General features: G+C 31.0%; 2 protein-coding genes across 4 annotated transcripts; one reads left to right on the top strand and one right to left on the bottom strand.

The window, feature by feature from the left end:
* Positions 1-593: 593 nt before the first annotated feature.
* LOC105125239 (U3 small nucleolar RNA-associated protein 25-like) lies at positions 594-2,487 on the bottom strand. The gene is made up of 4 exons (XM_011025605.1): positions 2,229-2,487; positions 1,943-2,050; positions 1,405-1,484; positions 594-1,316 (listed from the first exon to the last, which is right to left on the bottom strand). Exons 1-4 carry the CDS (start codon positions 2,382-2,384, stop codon positions 1,055-1,057), a joined length of 606 nt encoding a protein of 201 aa, XP_011023907.1. The 5' UTR covers positions 2,385-2,487; the 3' UTR covers positions 594-1,054.
* Positions 2,488-8,462: 5,975 nt separating this feature from the next.
* On the top strand, positions 8,463-13,662 carry LOC105125238 (transmembrane protein 184B-like). 3 transcript variants are annotated; one of them, XM_011025604.1, is made up of 8 exons: positions 8,463-8,728; positions 8,878-8,952; positions 9,036-9,241; positions 10,021-10,094; positions 10,850-10,999; positions 11,151-11,436; positions 12,516-12,749; positions 12,837-13,662. In XM_011025604.1, exons 3-8 carry the CDS (start codon positions 9,086-9,088, stop codon positions 13,194-13,196), a joined length of 1,260 nt encoding a protein of 419 aa, XP_011023906.1. In that variant the 5' UTR covers positions 8,463-8,728; positions 8,878-8,952; positions 9,036-9,085; the 3' UTR covers positions 13,197-13,662. The 3 variants fall into 3 exon arrangements, with proteins under 3 accessions (XP_011023906.1, XP_011023904.1, XP_011023905.1); XM_011025602.1 differs by having other exon boundaries at positions 8,867-8,952; XM_011025603.1 differs by having other exon boundaries at positions 8,463-8,739; positions 8,867-8,952.
* Positions 13,663-14,127: the final 465 nt, after the last annotated feature.

Genomic DNA, 14,127 nt, shown 5'->3' with positions numbered 1-14,127 from the left:
TAACAACATTGTTGGTTAAAGAAAGTATATTGTGTAAAATAATTTGTTCTTATGGCTTCAGTGGGCTGCATGTATCAACTAGCATAAAAACATATTTTATTTGGTGTCAAAACATATTAAAGCATGAAATCACACATTAAAACATGTTTTCTGGCATTTCTAAATTGCTTCTTATATTGAGCCTCATAAAGTTAATGACCAACTTGAACAGATTAAACTTCAATAAGATTAGTGATAGAAGAGTAAAACAGAATGATTGATAAAAAACATTAACCTGTCTTTATCGGGTTTTAGGACATTTCATTTCCATTCTCTCTTCCACCTCACATCCCCTCTATTTCTGTTATATATCTCCCTGGTTCTATGACCAACTATTAAAAAGCCTGGCTTGCTTGTTTTAAGTATTTTATATTATAAATCTTACTGTGAAAGGGACAAACTGTTTCCCATATTCAAAGAATGATGATATGATATATCCCATATTCTGCAATTATATAGCTCCTACATCTTTATGCGGAACTTAGTTTCAAAACATTTCATATCTAGTAGAAATTTGAGTAAACCACATTCTTGCTCTTATATATCCATGGGAGTTTCAAAAAACATTAAGATATACAAAAATTTCTTTAATATAGTATATTGATTACAGCTTGAAGGACAAGGTAATAGCTATGCTGCTCTCGAAGATGAATCCATAAATATTAAGAGACTGTCCTAAACTTGCCGGATATCTAGATTACCGATCCAACACCAGCTATAAAACCAGCACATCGGTTACTCTCCCTTGGAACATGCAGAACTCTATCTGTCTAAAAGCCCACAACTCTGCTCTTTCGAAGTTATCCCTTGTAGACCGAGAAGCCTTGCATCCAGTTTCCCCATTCGGTCTAGTACCAAACCTCCCACCCCAGGAGGACGCCCTTGAGCACCAAATGTTATTGCATATTTGAAAGGATAGTGGTATTTTTTAAAGTATTGTTTAATTTGCACATGACAAATGACTTAACAGATACAAAACACAAACGTTACATTTGATCTTTGATAAGGTAACAAGTTACTTCTGTTTCTTCTTAACTTGTAGAGATTGTACTTGAGGACCTGGTCTCTTCTTTGCAAATGTACTGGTTCTGCTTTCTAATTCTCTGTCACTGTCATCATCCTCGTTGCAATCTCTAGCTGGTACAATGGAATCCTCAATAATTTTAGCAGCTCTTCTCTTTCCAGCTTCCAACTTGGCATATAACCTCCTTTCGACAGGGTCATTTGATAGTCTAGCTTTAGAATGGCGTGGAACTTCTTTTGCACCAAGTCCGAGCCTAAAAAAAACATGCAAAGATTTCTTACATACAGCTCATAATGACGCAGCAAAATCCTCTATTGAAAATGTAAAGATGGCTATACTACCTAGAAGGCCCGCCCTCTGATTCTACTTCTGCTGGTTCATCTTCTACAGCCTTGCTCATGTTATTGACCCATAGTCCAGCCTGCACACAACAATGTTAAGAAACAAAAGGAAGAACAAAACACAAAAGAGGTAAAATTTCTGCTGCACTTCCACTAGATTGAAAGTCAATGTTTCATTCTAACTATACTCTACTTCTTCCTGAATCTACAATGTCATTTGCTATTTTCTTATGAACAGGATAGGGTTACTAAAAAAATCATTACCAAACCTTATGATTCATGAAAAATATGAGGTTTCTGTTTCACTGACTATAGTGGACTGCTCTACACGTTCAAAAATTTCCCATAAACAGAAACTTGAAATTGGTAAACCTGATAGTTACGAATAATTGAATCACAGCATTGAAGCCTATCTCTCTCTTATGATTTCTAGGGTGTTGAAAAACTGACCAGTATAAGGGAAGAAAGGGGAAAATCACACATAAAAATACGCAGAACTATAGTATAAAAAAACATGAAAAGAGAAGGATTTTGTTACCATTTTGAAGGCATTGTCTAATCTGACAATCTGTGCAGGGGTTTTTTTCTGCGCTGCCTTCATTTGCTCCATTTTACTCCACCATTCATCTTCATCAAGAACCTCCATCTTCACCACCACAGTGAAAAACAATGCATTTAAAAAAATATAAATATAACTAGCAGAAAAAATCTAATTAGCGAAAATTGAATCTTTAATGAGTCTAGAACCCTAAAAACCCTAAAACCAACTAGATAGTTATTAACAGTTAATGAATACAAATTGAATTTAATTTAGAAAACAATACCTCACTCTGTTTTTGTCTCAATCGTTCCGCTCTCCAAACAGGATCCCAACACCGCTGCTCACCACGTCCTCCTCGTCCCCGTCCTCTATCTCCACCACGACCGGGAACGCCTCCGCCTCCGCGTCGGCCGCCTTGGAAATTAGGACGGCGTGACATGGCGTGACATGGCGTGAGTTGAGATGTCTCGATGAATGTACGAGAGAGTTGTTGAAGATAACGCGGGCGCGGCTAGTAAGAACCCGTGTGGTTTGGCGTCTGCGTTTTATTTTGGTAAAAAAAAAATATTTTTTATTGTGTATCTATGTCTTTTTGTATCTGAGATACAAGAAAAAAAAAACAGTATTTAATAAGTGTGAAAAAATAACGAACAGCGTAATTTAGAATGTTAATTTTATTAATATTTTTAAAATAAAAAAAAATAATTTAAAATAAATTAAATTCATTTATATTGTGATATGAATAATATTTTTTTCTGAAAAACTAGTATATAGTTAATTAAATTCACTCGCACTATAATATCAATTTTATACCTGATAATATTTCATCTAATTTTATTACACGCTCAAAATATTATAAAAACTGTAGTTTTTATCGGATAAATTTTGTACGTAATGGAATTATAAATAGTTTAATGGAATAATAAAAAATATTTTATATAAAGTATTATTTATTTTATTATGTAATAGGAGTAATTAATTCTACAATATTTAAATTTAAAATCATCAATATTAATATATATTTTTTAAAATTATTTTATAACTTTAATTTCAAAAACATTTTTAACCAAACACATTAAACTATTTTTTCTTCAACCTCAATTTCAACCATAGTTTTAACCAAACATCTATTTTTTCAAATCAACCTTAACTAAAAGTACTTTTTATAAAACAATTTTTTTTAAAATCACAATCACAACAGCTATCACAATACCAAACACACTCTAAAAGATATTTGGAAAAGAAAGAGGGAGCACGAGCTAGAAACATTAATTAAATTATTTATTTATAATGGGAGTCACACATTGGAAAGTTGTTGCTCTGCAACGGGGGCTTTGCTTTGACTTTCGCAGTTTGCGCGTGCGAGAAACATTCTTCTTTTCTTTTTTCATTTTTTTCCATTGTGATTATAGTTATTTTTTAAAATATTTTTACTATATATATATTAAAATAACATCTTATTATTTAAAAAAAAATTAATATTAATTTATCAAAATATTATATAAATATTAAAATTAAAATTAAAAAAATTAAAATTTAAAATTTTTAAAATATAAATCCAAACAAGCTCTAATAAAGCTTTTGGAAAAGTATACTATTATAATTTATAAAATAATAAATAAGTTATTATAATTTTTATATTTAAAATAAAATATTAAATTATATAATTTAATTTAATTATAATACTTATAATATTAATTAAAGTTATAAATTAGTTTTTTACAATAAATATTTTTCATTACAAGTTTATATTTCCATTGAGAGGTAGATCTTTAGTTAGAGTTTACTATTATAATACTTATATTTCCACTGAGGAAAATAAGAAAGCAAACAAAGAAAGTTTCATGCACACAATAAATATGAAATTAAAGCTTGCATTATAAGACAAGAGCAATGGTATATTCTTTTAGAGAAGGGCTATACAATAAATACTTGTTATACTAGTATTGGGCATAGTGATTCTGCTTATGTGAAATCACAATCGGAAGGAGGTTGCCAAAACATTGCATCTTTTGCCCCTTCCATGACTAGAACATGTCCCTAATAGACTGGACCAAGTAGAAATAATAGGGGATATAGCCACTGTTTTTGTGTCCAAAGCTTTTTATTGATGAAGAAGAGACAAAAAGAGAGAGGAGAAGAAAAGATGTAAGTTCAGGTTTTTATAATGAAAAAAAGAAGGGGTATTTTTAAAATATAATTTTCAATTTCTATTAGAATCAAATTCCTTGGCAAAACTAGAAAATTGATTTTTATTTATGGAATATTTCATTCACATATAAATTATCAATGAAAACTTGTCGGGAACGGGTTTCTCATCAAGGATTTCAAGTCTATCGATAATTTAGTTAGTGAATCCGTTAATCAATATCGAAATAGCTCACAACTCTTTAAAATTCTCCAAGAAAAATGGAAGTATATTACCAACAAAATATTTATGTTAATCAGTGATTCCATCAGTATTTCAGTAATTTATTTTTTTAATACATGTTTGTTTGGATAAAAATAATTTGATATTAAACAATATTAAACAACTAAATTAAATTGAAGAACATATTTTATATTATTAATTTAACTATAAAATCAATTACAAATATCTTAATACAGTGGAAAAAAAGTTAGAGGTGGAGGTAAAGGGGGAGGGGGAGGAAAATCTCCTAGAGGTCCATGAGTAATGGATAATAAATTGATATGTATGCCATTTTCTGCTCTCATTGATTCCAACTTCGTTCTTCATCCTCTGCCTCCAGTTTGACACTCAAATCGACCTTCACAATATCAATATGTTCTTGAACCAACTCTTGAATAGCGACTGATGGCTATCACAAGTTGGATTATAGAGTGCCTATGGTTAAGACACTTCAACTTGCCTTTATTTGTCAGGTTTTAGTCATAGAGATATTGTAAACCTCATTTCTATCAGATCTACCAGTTGCTACAACCTCTAACCACAACTTTGAATCATATTTTGAATGAGTTCAAAGGTCCTTTTTATGTTTAAAACTCAATCACAAGTATTATTAATGATGATCTCTAAGCTAACTTTATTGAAACAAAGGCATTTCCATCAACGCTTTAATCATTGATGTTATCATGTGGGCAACTTCAATATTTGTGAACTTGAAAATCAATTAATTAATAAAAAAACTATATAAACACTTAATAAATTAGTTAATGCTATCATTGAGAAAAAAAAAATAGCATGTAATTCGGCTTGTATTTTGTATAAGCTTGCTAGAAAAAGGTTCCCTAGCATATGGGATGCCAGATCCGTGACTCGTATTAAACAAGCCTATGTTAGTAACAGGTGCAACAGGTGCTTTTTATGATTAGCACCTAAATAAATTTTAGGCTAAGTGATTCTTCTTAATACTGAACTTTTTTCTCAACAACTAAACAATATAACTAAAATATAATAAACAAAATAAATAAATAGTGAAGCACATTCAATTTAATTCTCAATATATGATGTATGGGTTTTTGTATTACTGTATCTATCTATTTTTAACAAAATTTCAGCAATATCTCTCCTATATGGGATCCAACCTAAAAAATTTAGAAATTCTAAAAACCACATTGTCGAACCAAACCATCACCCACAAACATAAGTTTCACTATTTATATAAAACTAATTTCAAATTTCATAAATAAAAAAATATAAATAAACACAATGACAATATAAAAATTGATCATTCATGATTTAAACCTTATGGTTAGCCTTGAAAAGGCTATTGATCTAATAAAGAAAAAGCAATGTATAACTCATATACAGGAGACTCTTTAATTTATTGAAAATGGAAGGATATAAATGTAATATACATAATTAATTGTTTTACACACATATGTAAGTGTATGTCAATAAATTATAAAAATCAACATAATTTAGAATAATAAAAGCAAAGTAGTAGCCTAAAAAGGCCCAAACATCCCATAAATTTCCTTTTATCTAATTTCAATTATTGAACTACAAGGTGTTTTTATTGAGCTTTCATTTGTTTTAGATATTGTATATCTCATCTGAATAAGATTTTCTCATAAAACAATTATAAAAAGTCATAAATAAAAATTCATAATGTGATTTCTTAGTAATATTATTGTGAATATTTTTAATTATTATAATCAACTATTCACAATTTGATTATATGCATATCAAACAAGAAAAAACCATCAAGATCAAAACTTAAATGGTGGAGAAAGAGAGAGAGAGAGCACAACCACCAATTCTAGAGAGAGAACATCGTCGTTAGTACTTACAATAGAGAGAGAAAGAAAGAGGAAATTATGAGATTTATGGGAAAAGATTGATAATTAGGGATTCCCAACATATCAGGTTTTAATTTATTGATTATTGATGAAACTTTTTGTTAAAAAAATCATCAGTGATTGAACATGTCATCAAATTAATGATGGACTTATTGACATAAATTTTAAATTCATTGGTGAATTTATTGATAATTTCAAGAATTTTTTGAATTTTTTTTAATACCTACCAAATTCACTAATGATTTTTCATCAATTAGTGATTATGTTAGTTAGTCCTAATTTTATGAATTTCTTCCAAAATACATAATACAAATAAACAAAACACCAGACCACGTCCTAATCATACCACCTGATGGATTTGCATATTTACTACAATGCTAGAATAGAAAAAGGATACCATGTACATGTTAATCAGAAAAGGAAATGCTTCTAGACTGTGATGGGAGGGGTTTGTCTTCTTTTTCCGTATCTGGATTCGAACCTTACCGCGCACGCCTGTCACCCCCGCGGTGCCTTACCTGCTCACTGGACTTGCAGGATATTCAGTGGGCCGTGAGGATTAGTCGTGGTGCGCGTAAGCTGGCCCGGACACCCCACGTAAATCCAAAAACAAAAACTAACCTGATTAAAAAAAGATAACATGCTATTAAAATAAATATTATTATTAATATTAAAAATATTATTATTTATATTAAAATAAATATTGCTAATATAATAATTGATAAATTTTAAAAAAATATTATTAATATTAAAAAACAACCATAGATTTGATTTGAATAATAAAATTAAAAACTATAAGAACTTGAGTCAGACATGTTTAAGTATTATTATTAATATTTTAAATATTATTATTGTCATTATTATTAATATTATTAATAAATTTGAAAAAAATATATTTATTACTATTGAAAAAAAAATCATAAATGTGATTTGAAGGGTAAAATTAAAAATTGTTGTTGTTATTATTGTTGTCATTATTATCATTGTGATATTCTTATTCTTATTATGATTGTTAGTGTTATTTTTATTCGTAATATTTTTATTATTATTAAATTTGAAAAAAAATATCATTATTATTGAAGAAAAACCATAAATTTGATTTGAAAGGATTAAAAACTATAAGAACCTGAGATTGATAAGTTGTTTATTATTATTATTATTATTATGCGAACTAGAACCCAGAAACTTGGATCTGACAAGGGTGTCAAACCCAAGTTTATAATCATTTGTATTATTTGCATTATTGTTATCATTATCATTAATAATGTTTTTAAAAAATATTATTACTATCGAAGAAAAACTATAAATTTGATTTCTAAGGATACAAAATTATAAGAACTTGGGTCAGACAAGTTTAATATTAATATTAATATTAATATTAAAAATATTATTAGTTATATTAAAAATATTACTATAGGTATTATAATTAATATTATAAATATTACTCATGGGTTAGATGTTGCAGTCAGACCCAGGCTCTTGAATCTAGCTTTGCAAATAGATTTAACACTATTAAATATTAGCATTTTTTTTATATTTTTTAATAATTGTTTTTAAAAATATTATTACTATTAAAGAAAAACAATAAATTTGATTTCAAATAATAAAAAATCATAAAAAATTGCATCAGATAAGTTTAGTATTATTATTTAAATTATAAATATTACTTGGTATTACAATTAATATTATAATTTTTTTTTTATTAGCCTTTAACTTTGTAGATAGATTTAATATTATTAAACATTAGTATTTTTTATACTAAAAAAATTAGCCGTTGCGTAGCCAGGCTACCCTCACTAGTATTGTAGTAACTTTTGTAGTTGTAATTTGAAAAAAAATTATTTTGTAAAAAATATTTTTAGTTGAGGTTGGTTTGATATTTATATATATTTGGTTAAAAACTGCGGTTAAAATTAATGTTAAACAAAAAATAGTTTAATATGTTTGGTTAAAAATATTTTTTAAATTAAGATTATAAAATAATTAATATATATACACACACACTAATAGTTTTTAATTTAATTATTATAGATTTAACTATTATTATTATATAATATTATATTATGAAATAAATAATATTTTATATAAAATGTTTTTTATTATTTTATTAAATTATTTATAATTTTATTATCTAATAAAAATTATAATTTCTATGATATTTTAAATATATAATAAAATTAAATAAAATATTATTCGGAATACAATTGAGATTAAATTGGAAGTGAAAAAGAAAAAGAAAACAGCGGAGCAAGGAAGGAATGGAAGAAGAAAGAAAAGAAAAGAAAATTGGAAACCAGAACAGACATTGAAATATTGCAATTCCCTCTCTTTCTATCTATGTAATAGCAATAACAATCCTCTCTTCCGCGTGCCAGAGCGGTAGCAACGTCAGCAGCGCTTCATTTTATCTCATGAAATCAAATCATTCAGTTAGGTACTTGGTTTGTAAACGAAGCAAGGCCTCCGTCAGTCAGATCTCCTCTCCTCCCCTCTCCTCCCCTCTCCCTAACTAATATCCTCGTAAGCCGGCGGTTTCATTTCTATCATCGCAATATTCATCGATTAATACTACCACTTTTACATTTATTTATTTATAGCAAGAGGAATTAATTCATGCCTTTTTTATTTTTTCATTTTTCTCCTCTCTCTTACTGACAGTAATGATTCAGTTAGGGTTTGCGATTTCCAAAGCTCTCTTCCTCCTCCAGTCTTGCGAAGATTATTAACTCATTGTTTCTCCTGAGGTTTGTTTGTATTTACTTCTTACGCTCGTTATTTTTTTTAAGTCGGTAACTAATTTTTCTTTTTCTTTTTGGGATTATTGCAGGCACGCATTTTTTAGTGTGGTGGATTAGTTATTTACCTTGCTTGCTCACAATGGCTGAATTGCTGCCAATTTACTTTAGCGTAATTGCTTTCTTCTGCGCCTTGGGAGCTATGGCTTTGGCCGTTTTCCACATCTACAGGCACCTTTTGAATTATACTGAACCTACTTATCAGAGATACATTGTCCGCATCATCTTTATGGTCCCGGTTTGTGCTTCTCTTCTTTCTCACTTGCTGCTATTATATTTATAATAGTTCAATTAAGAAACATGAAGGCAAAAAGGGTAAGCTGGTTGTACTGAGAGAGAGAGAGAGGGAGAGAGATTTTATTAAATAACCAAGATAGTAATAATGAAAAACATGTGCATATAATCGAGCGGACTTTGTGTTTCTATTTAAAAAAAAAATGGAAAAAGAGTGACTAGAAAGAGTTTTTATTAATAATCAAGATATTGTATGACGAAACAATGCATAATTTGTGTGTTAAAGGAAAATAAGCGAAGACGTGATTTGTTATGGAATTTCTAGTTGTCGTTAATAAGACCGCATTAGTTACTAAAGTTACTGGAAGAGCGACGCTTGTCATAGTATGAATAGCCCGCTAACTGTACAGGCAGTAGAATAGGTTGGTTATTGGTCTACTTATTCAGACTTTCTTGTAGTGGAGTGAGCAATAAATGAAGAAAAAATGCTCCTTTTCACAGAGACTTGCTAGGAGCGACAATCTGTTTTCTTCCACCACCCTTTCCAGGTTATTTTAGAGTTGTTTGGCTGGCTTTCATTTAATGAAAATCCTTCACCCTCAGCAGCTAGTTAAACATATTCAAATACATATTTGTGAATGGATGGTCTCAAAATCCGCAGAAGGCATGCTGTGTGCTTGTTAGTTGATTCACAAATTGTGTGGAACAATCTGTTTGTCCTGTTCCTTTAACTGCTATACAAAGTTGTAACTGAGAAATTTTCTATTGGTTAAACGTTCACAGGTTTATGCATTGATGTCTTTCTTGTCCCTGATTTTTCCAGAAAGTTCTATCTATTTCAATTCCATATGTGAAGTGTAAGCGTACATTTATTTCATTTCATTACAAAATTGCAGTAGCTCTATCTATTTATATACAGTGTCTCTAGATCTCTATTTATATCCAAATGTCACAACATATTTTCTATCAAAATAGCAAGCATCTGCAAACATTCCTACTTGATCTTGGAATTATTGATTACTTGTCATCATTGCAATTGTAGATCGAATCGGCAGGGCATTTAAGGTCTATAAACACTAAGATTTTCTGGGAAAGAATGGTTGGTTGCAAATATTGCCTGGTGATGGTGGTTGTTATGGTAGTGTTATTATTATGTTGGATGGCTTAGTGCAACTAGGAATCAACCCAAGGGTTCTTCTGCGGCCCACAAGTGGTCTGTCCTGGGTTAGATCCACATATCTAGCTGTTTTGTCATTTGACAAGCTCTTGAGTAGCCACTTCGGGCCATGGAGTCTTTTCTGTTTTCTGCAGCAGCATAGATTGCCTACCTTCCCCTTTCTAACATTGTCTAACCAAATTGTGACCAGCTCAATGTCTTTCTTTCTACTTTCATTGTGCTGTCGATCCCTTCACTTGACACCACTATTATTCCTTGTTGTTCTACCATATGCACCTGGGAATGAATAAGCGACCTTCTCCAGCATCCCACTATAACCCAAAAAATTTACATGGACAAGTGGCTCATGTATAATATTTACATGGCTGGGGTTAAGCTTTATCTGTGTATATACTGCATGAACCATATATGCTAAAGATTGATTTACTGTTTCAGTTATGAAGCTTGGGTCATTTATAACTTTCTGTCCTTATGCCTGGCATGGGTTGGTGGCCCTGGAGCAGTTGTGCTAAGTTTAAGTTGTCGGGTTATGAAGCCATCATGGTGTCTGATGACTTGTTGTTTTCCTACCATGATGCTGGATGGGTGAGTTTCTCTTCTTTTATGGCTTTTGGCATGCTCAAATCTCATTTTCTGTTTTGATTAGAAAATATGGACTGGATAGTCTGCAGTCCTATCTTCTCTGAAAGCTTTTATCATTAATTTCTGTCTGAGTTTGAGTTTTCTTTCAATGCAGCCGTTTTATTCGAAGGTGCAAGCAGGGTTGTTTGCAATTTGTGATTCTGAAGCCTTTCTTAGTTGCTCTTACACTCCTACTTTATGCAAAAGGGAAATACATGGATGGAAATTTCAGTCCTAAACAATCATACTTGTATCTCACCATTATATACACAATATCCTATACTCTGGCATTGTATGCTTTGGCATTGTTTTATGTGGCATGCAAAGATCTCCTTCAGCCTTTCAATCCAGTTCCAAAGTTTATCATCATCAAATCTGTTGTTTTCTTGACGTACTGGCAGGTAAAATTTTATCCACAGTTTGTTATCATTGCGAAGCTTTACAGACTGATTGTAAAGTTTTGTTTGCACACAATGTGCTCATAGTTTCATGCTATGTGATGTCCATGGAGAGCAGAGACAGCACATGATTCTCTTGTGTGTCGAGGAACATTTTCAAGGGTATGCATATTGGATTTGAAAATGGCTTGACCTGTATGCAGCCCCTTGCCTGGCTTCTTATCTGTTAAACTTGCTACAAGTTTTAGTCTGATATATCATAGTTTGTACCCTACATGTCCAATGGCACATGTAATCAGCCTTTTTCGACTGCCAAAAGTCGTGCTGCTAGTTTTAGACAACTATATTTTTTAGAACTTTTGGTGGCTTTTGCCTTTCATATTCACTGTTTGTGCACAAGGTGCGGAGTTTTAGCATTTCTTTGATGCAAAAATGAAGTTATGCATATTCACTGTAGAACAATTCTGGTGCAGCGTAATAAAGAACAAAACCAAAACAAGATAATAGAGTATATTAATGGAAACTTTAATTGAAATCCTCAAGAAATCAAGTAGTTTAAATAGCAATATAACTTTAGTACTTTGGCAACTCTCAAACCTTATTTCTCGAAAGCTCTCCATTGAAATCCCCCCACCCTAAAACACAGTTAACCATAAAGAAGACATTTAAATACTCAGTAAGTATCTCAACTAAGAAAATATCTAGAACAAGATTGTCTAGACTCAATAGGACTAATCTACTAGATAGGATATTTTCTGCTAGGAAAGAAAATAAATTTCCTAGAAAAATTTCATTTTCTTGTTATTCCGATTTTCTTCCTGCATCAAATTCCTAACTATAGCATGTGTTCCCTTTTGGAAGAGAGGCATAATGTTGTTTGAGCTGTGTACTTTCTCTTAGAACTGGAAGGGGATATACTTGTACATGATAGCTGTGTCTTCTGTTTGTTGTTTTTCTTCTTTGCAGTGTTTAGGTTTAGTGTGTTAAATTTATCAGCTGAGAATAGGAAAAAAAAAAAAAAAGGAATAAAAAAATGTGAGCTTGGGGATATTCTAGTCATGTTCCTTTTCTTTCTTCTTCAGGGAGTTCTGATTTTTCTGGCTGCAAAGTCTGGATTCATTAAGGATGCAGAAGAAGCTGCTCAGTTTCAAGATTTTATTATATGCGTTGAGATGCTTATAGCTGCTGTTGGTCATCTTTATGCATTTCCATACAAAGAGTATGCTGGTGCAAATGTTGCTGGTTCATGTGATCTGACACGTAGTCTTGCACATGCCTTGAAGTTGAATGACTTATACCATGACACTGTTCACCAGGTATGCCTACAAGTTTTTGTTTCTTCCCATGGGTTCTTTTAAAAACTGTGCCTGTGGCAATTCTAATGATTATTAAGTTATTTGCAGTTTGCACCAACTTATCATGATTATGTGCTCTACAACCATACTGAGGGTGATGATGGAACAAGAAAGTATCGCTCCCGCACCTTTGTGCCAACTGGCCAGGAGATGGATGCTGTGAGAAAAAACAAACTTATGTTTGGAAACAAGATAGATGAGCTATCAAGTCACTCCTCCTCTGGCACAAGCACCCCCAAAAATGATTCCTCAGTGCCCCATCCTGCACATTCTGATGCAATGAAATCTTCCCACCTTATGGGTGCTTCTGATTCTTTATCCTTGCCATATGATATGTCGCTTATTGACATGGACTTCTCCAACTACCCTGCAAAAGCTGCTGCTGCAAATGAAACTGGGATTAGGTGACAAGAATGGGGGAACTGCAACAAATGGGTAAGAAAAGTTTCCTTCAAAAAGCGAGTAGAGGAATATGAGGTCGTCTTTTTGTTCCAGGAAAGCTAATCTCAAGAGTGTTTTGTAGTCCTCGATCCTCTACTTTCGTTTGGTTTAAGCATTCCAGTTGCTGAAGTCAGGATCCCTTGATTGCGATTTAATTGCCCCATCCAGGGTCATCTGCCTTTGTTACCCGTTATTCTTTGTCGATACATAACTTTTAGATGTCATACATAAGACATTATAGGTTCATCGTGAAAATGGTTGGATTGTTTTTCACCCTTCGAATATCGGTGAGTGTCCACCCTTCTTCCACTTGCGTTCTAGAAAAGAAAGTTTTAGATATTACATTTGCAATGTGAAATTGGGTTGTGAACTTGTTTCTGCTGTTCCATAAGCGCTAACCCAGGGCCATTATTTGAGTTGTGGATTTAACTCATCATGGCTACTTACAATTTGGTTTGCAATTGTTGTCATAACCAATTTAGCATTGGGTAATGTCATGTTATCATGAATTTGTGAAAAACATTTTAAAAAAAAATTATATAGAGGAAAACTGTTATAATTCATAATATTTAAAAAAAAACTATAAAAATAAATTTTTAATTAGTTCAATATTAAAAAAATAAAATTGACAGATAATTTTAAAAAATTATAAAAAAAATGAAAGGGAACAAAAATCAAGTAGAAAAACATTGTAGCAATTTATAGTGTTTTATAAAGAATTCTAAAGTTGTAATTCTTAACCAATTCGATATTAAAAATAATAAAATTGATAAAGATAATTTAAAAAAATCATGTGACAAAATATTGTTGTAATTTATAGTGTTTTAAAGAAAAAAATTATGAAGCTAAATTCTCAACTAGTTAGTTCAATATGAGAAAAATAAAATTGACAAAAATA

This window comes from Populus euphratica, unplaced genomic scaffold (genome assembly GCF_000495115.2).
Source record: "Populus euphratica unplaced genomic scaffold, PopEup_1.0 scaffold28.1, whole genome shotgun sequence".
Taxonomy (NCBI): Eukaryota; Viridiplantae; Streptophyta; class Magnoliopsida; order Malpighiales; family Salicaceae; genus Populus; species Populus euphratica.
The sequence above is the reverse complement of the archived record's forward strand: the minus strand, read 5'-3'. Positions and strand labels throughout refer to the sequence as shown.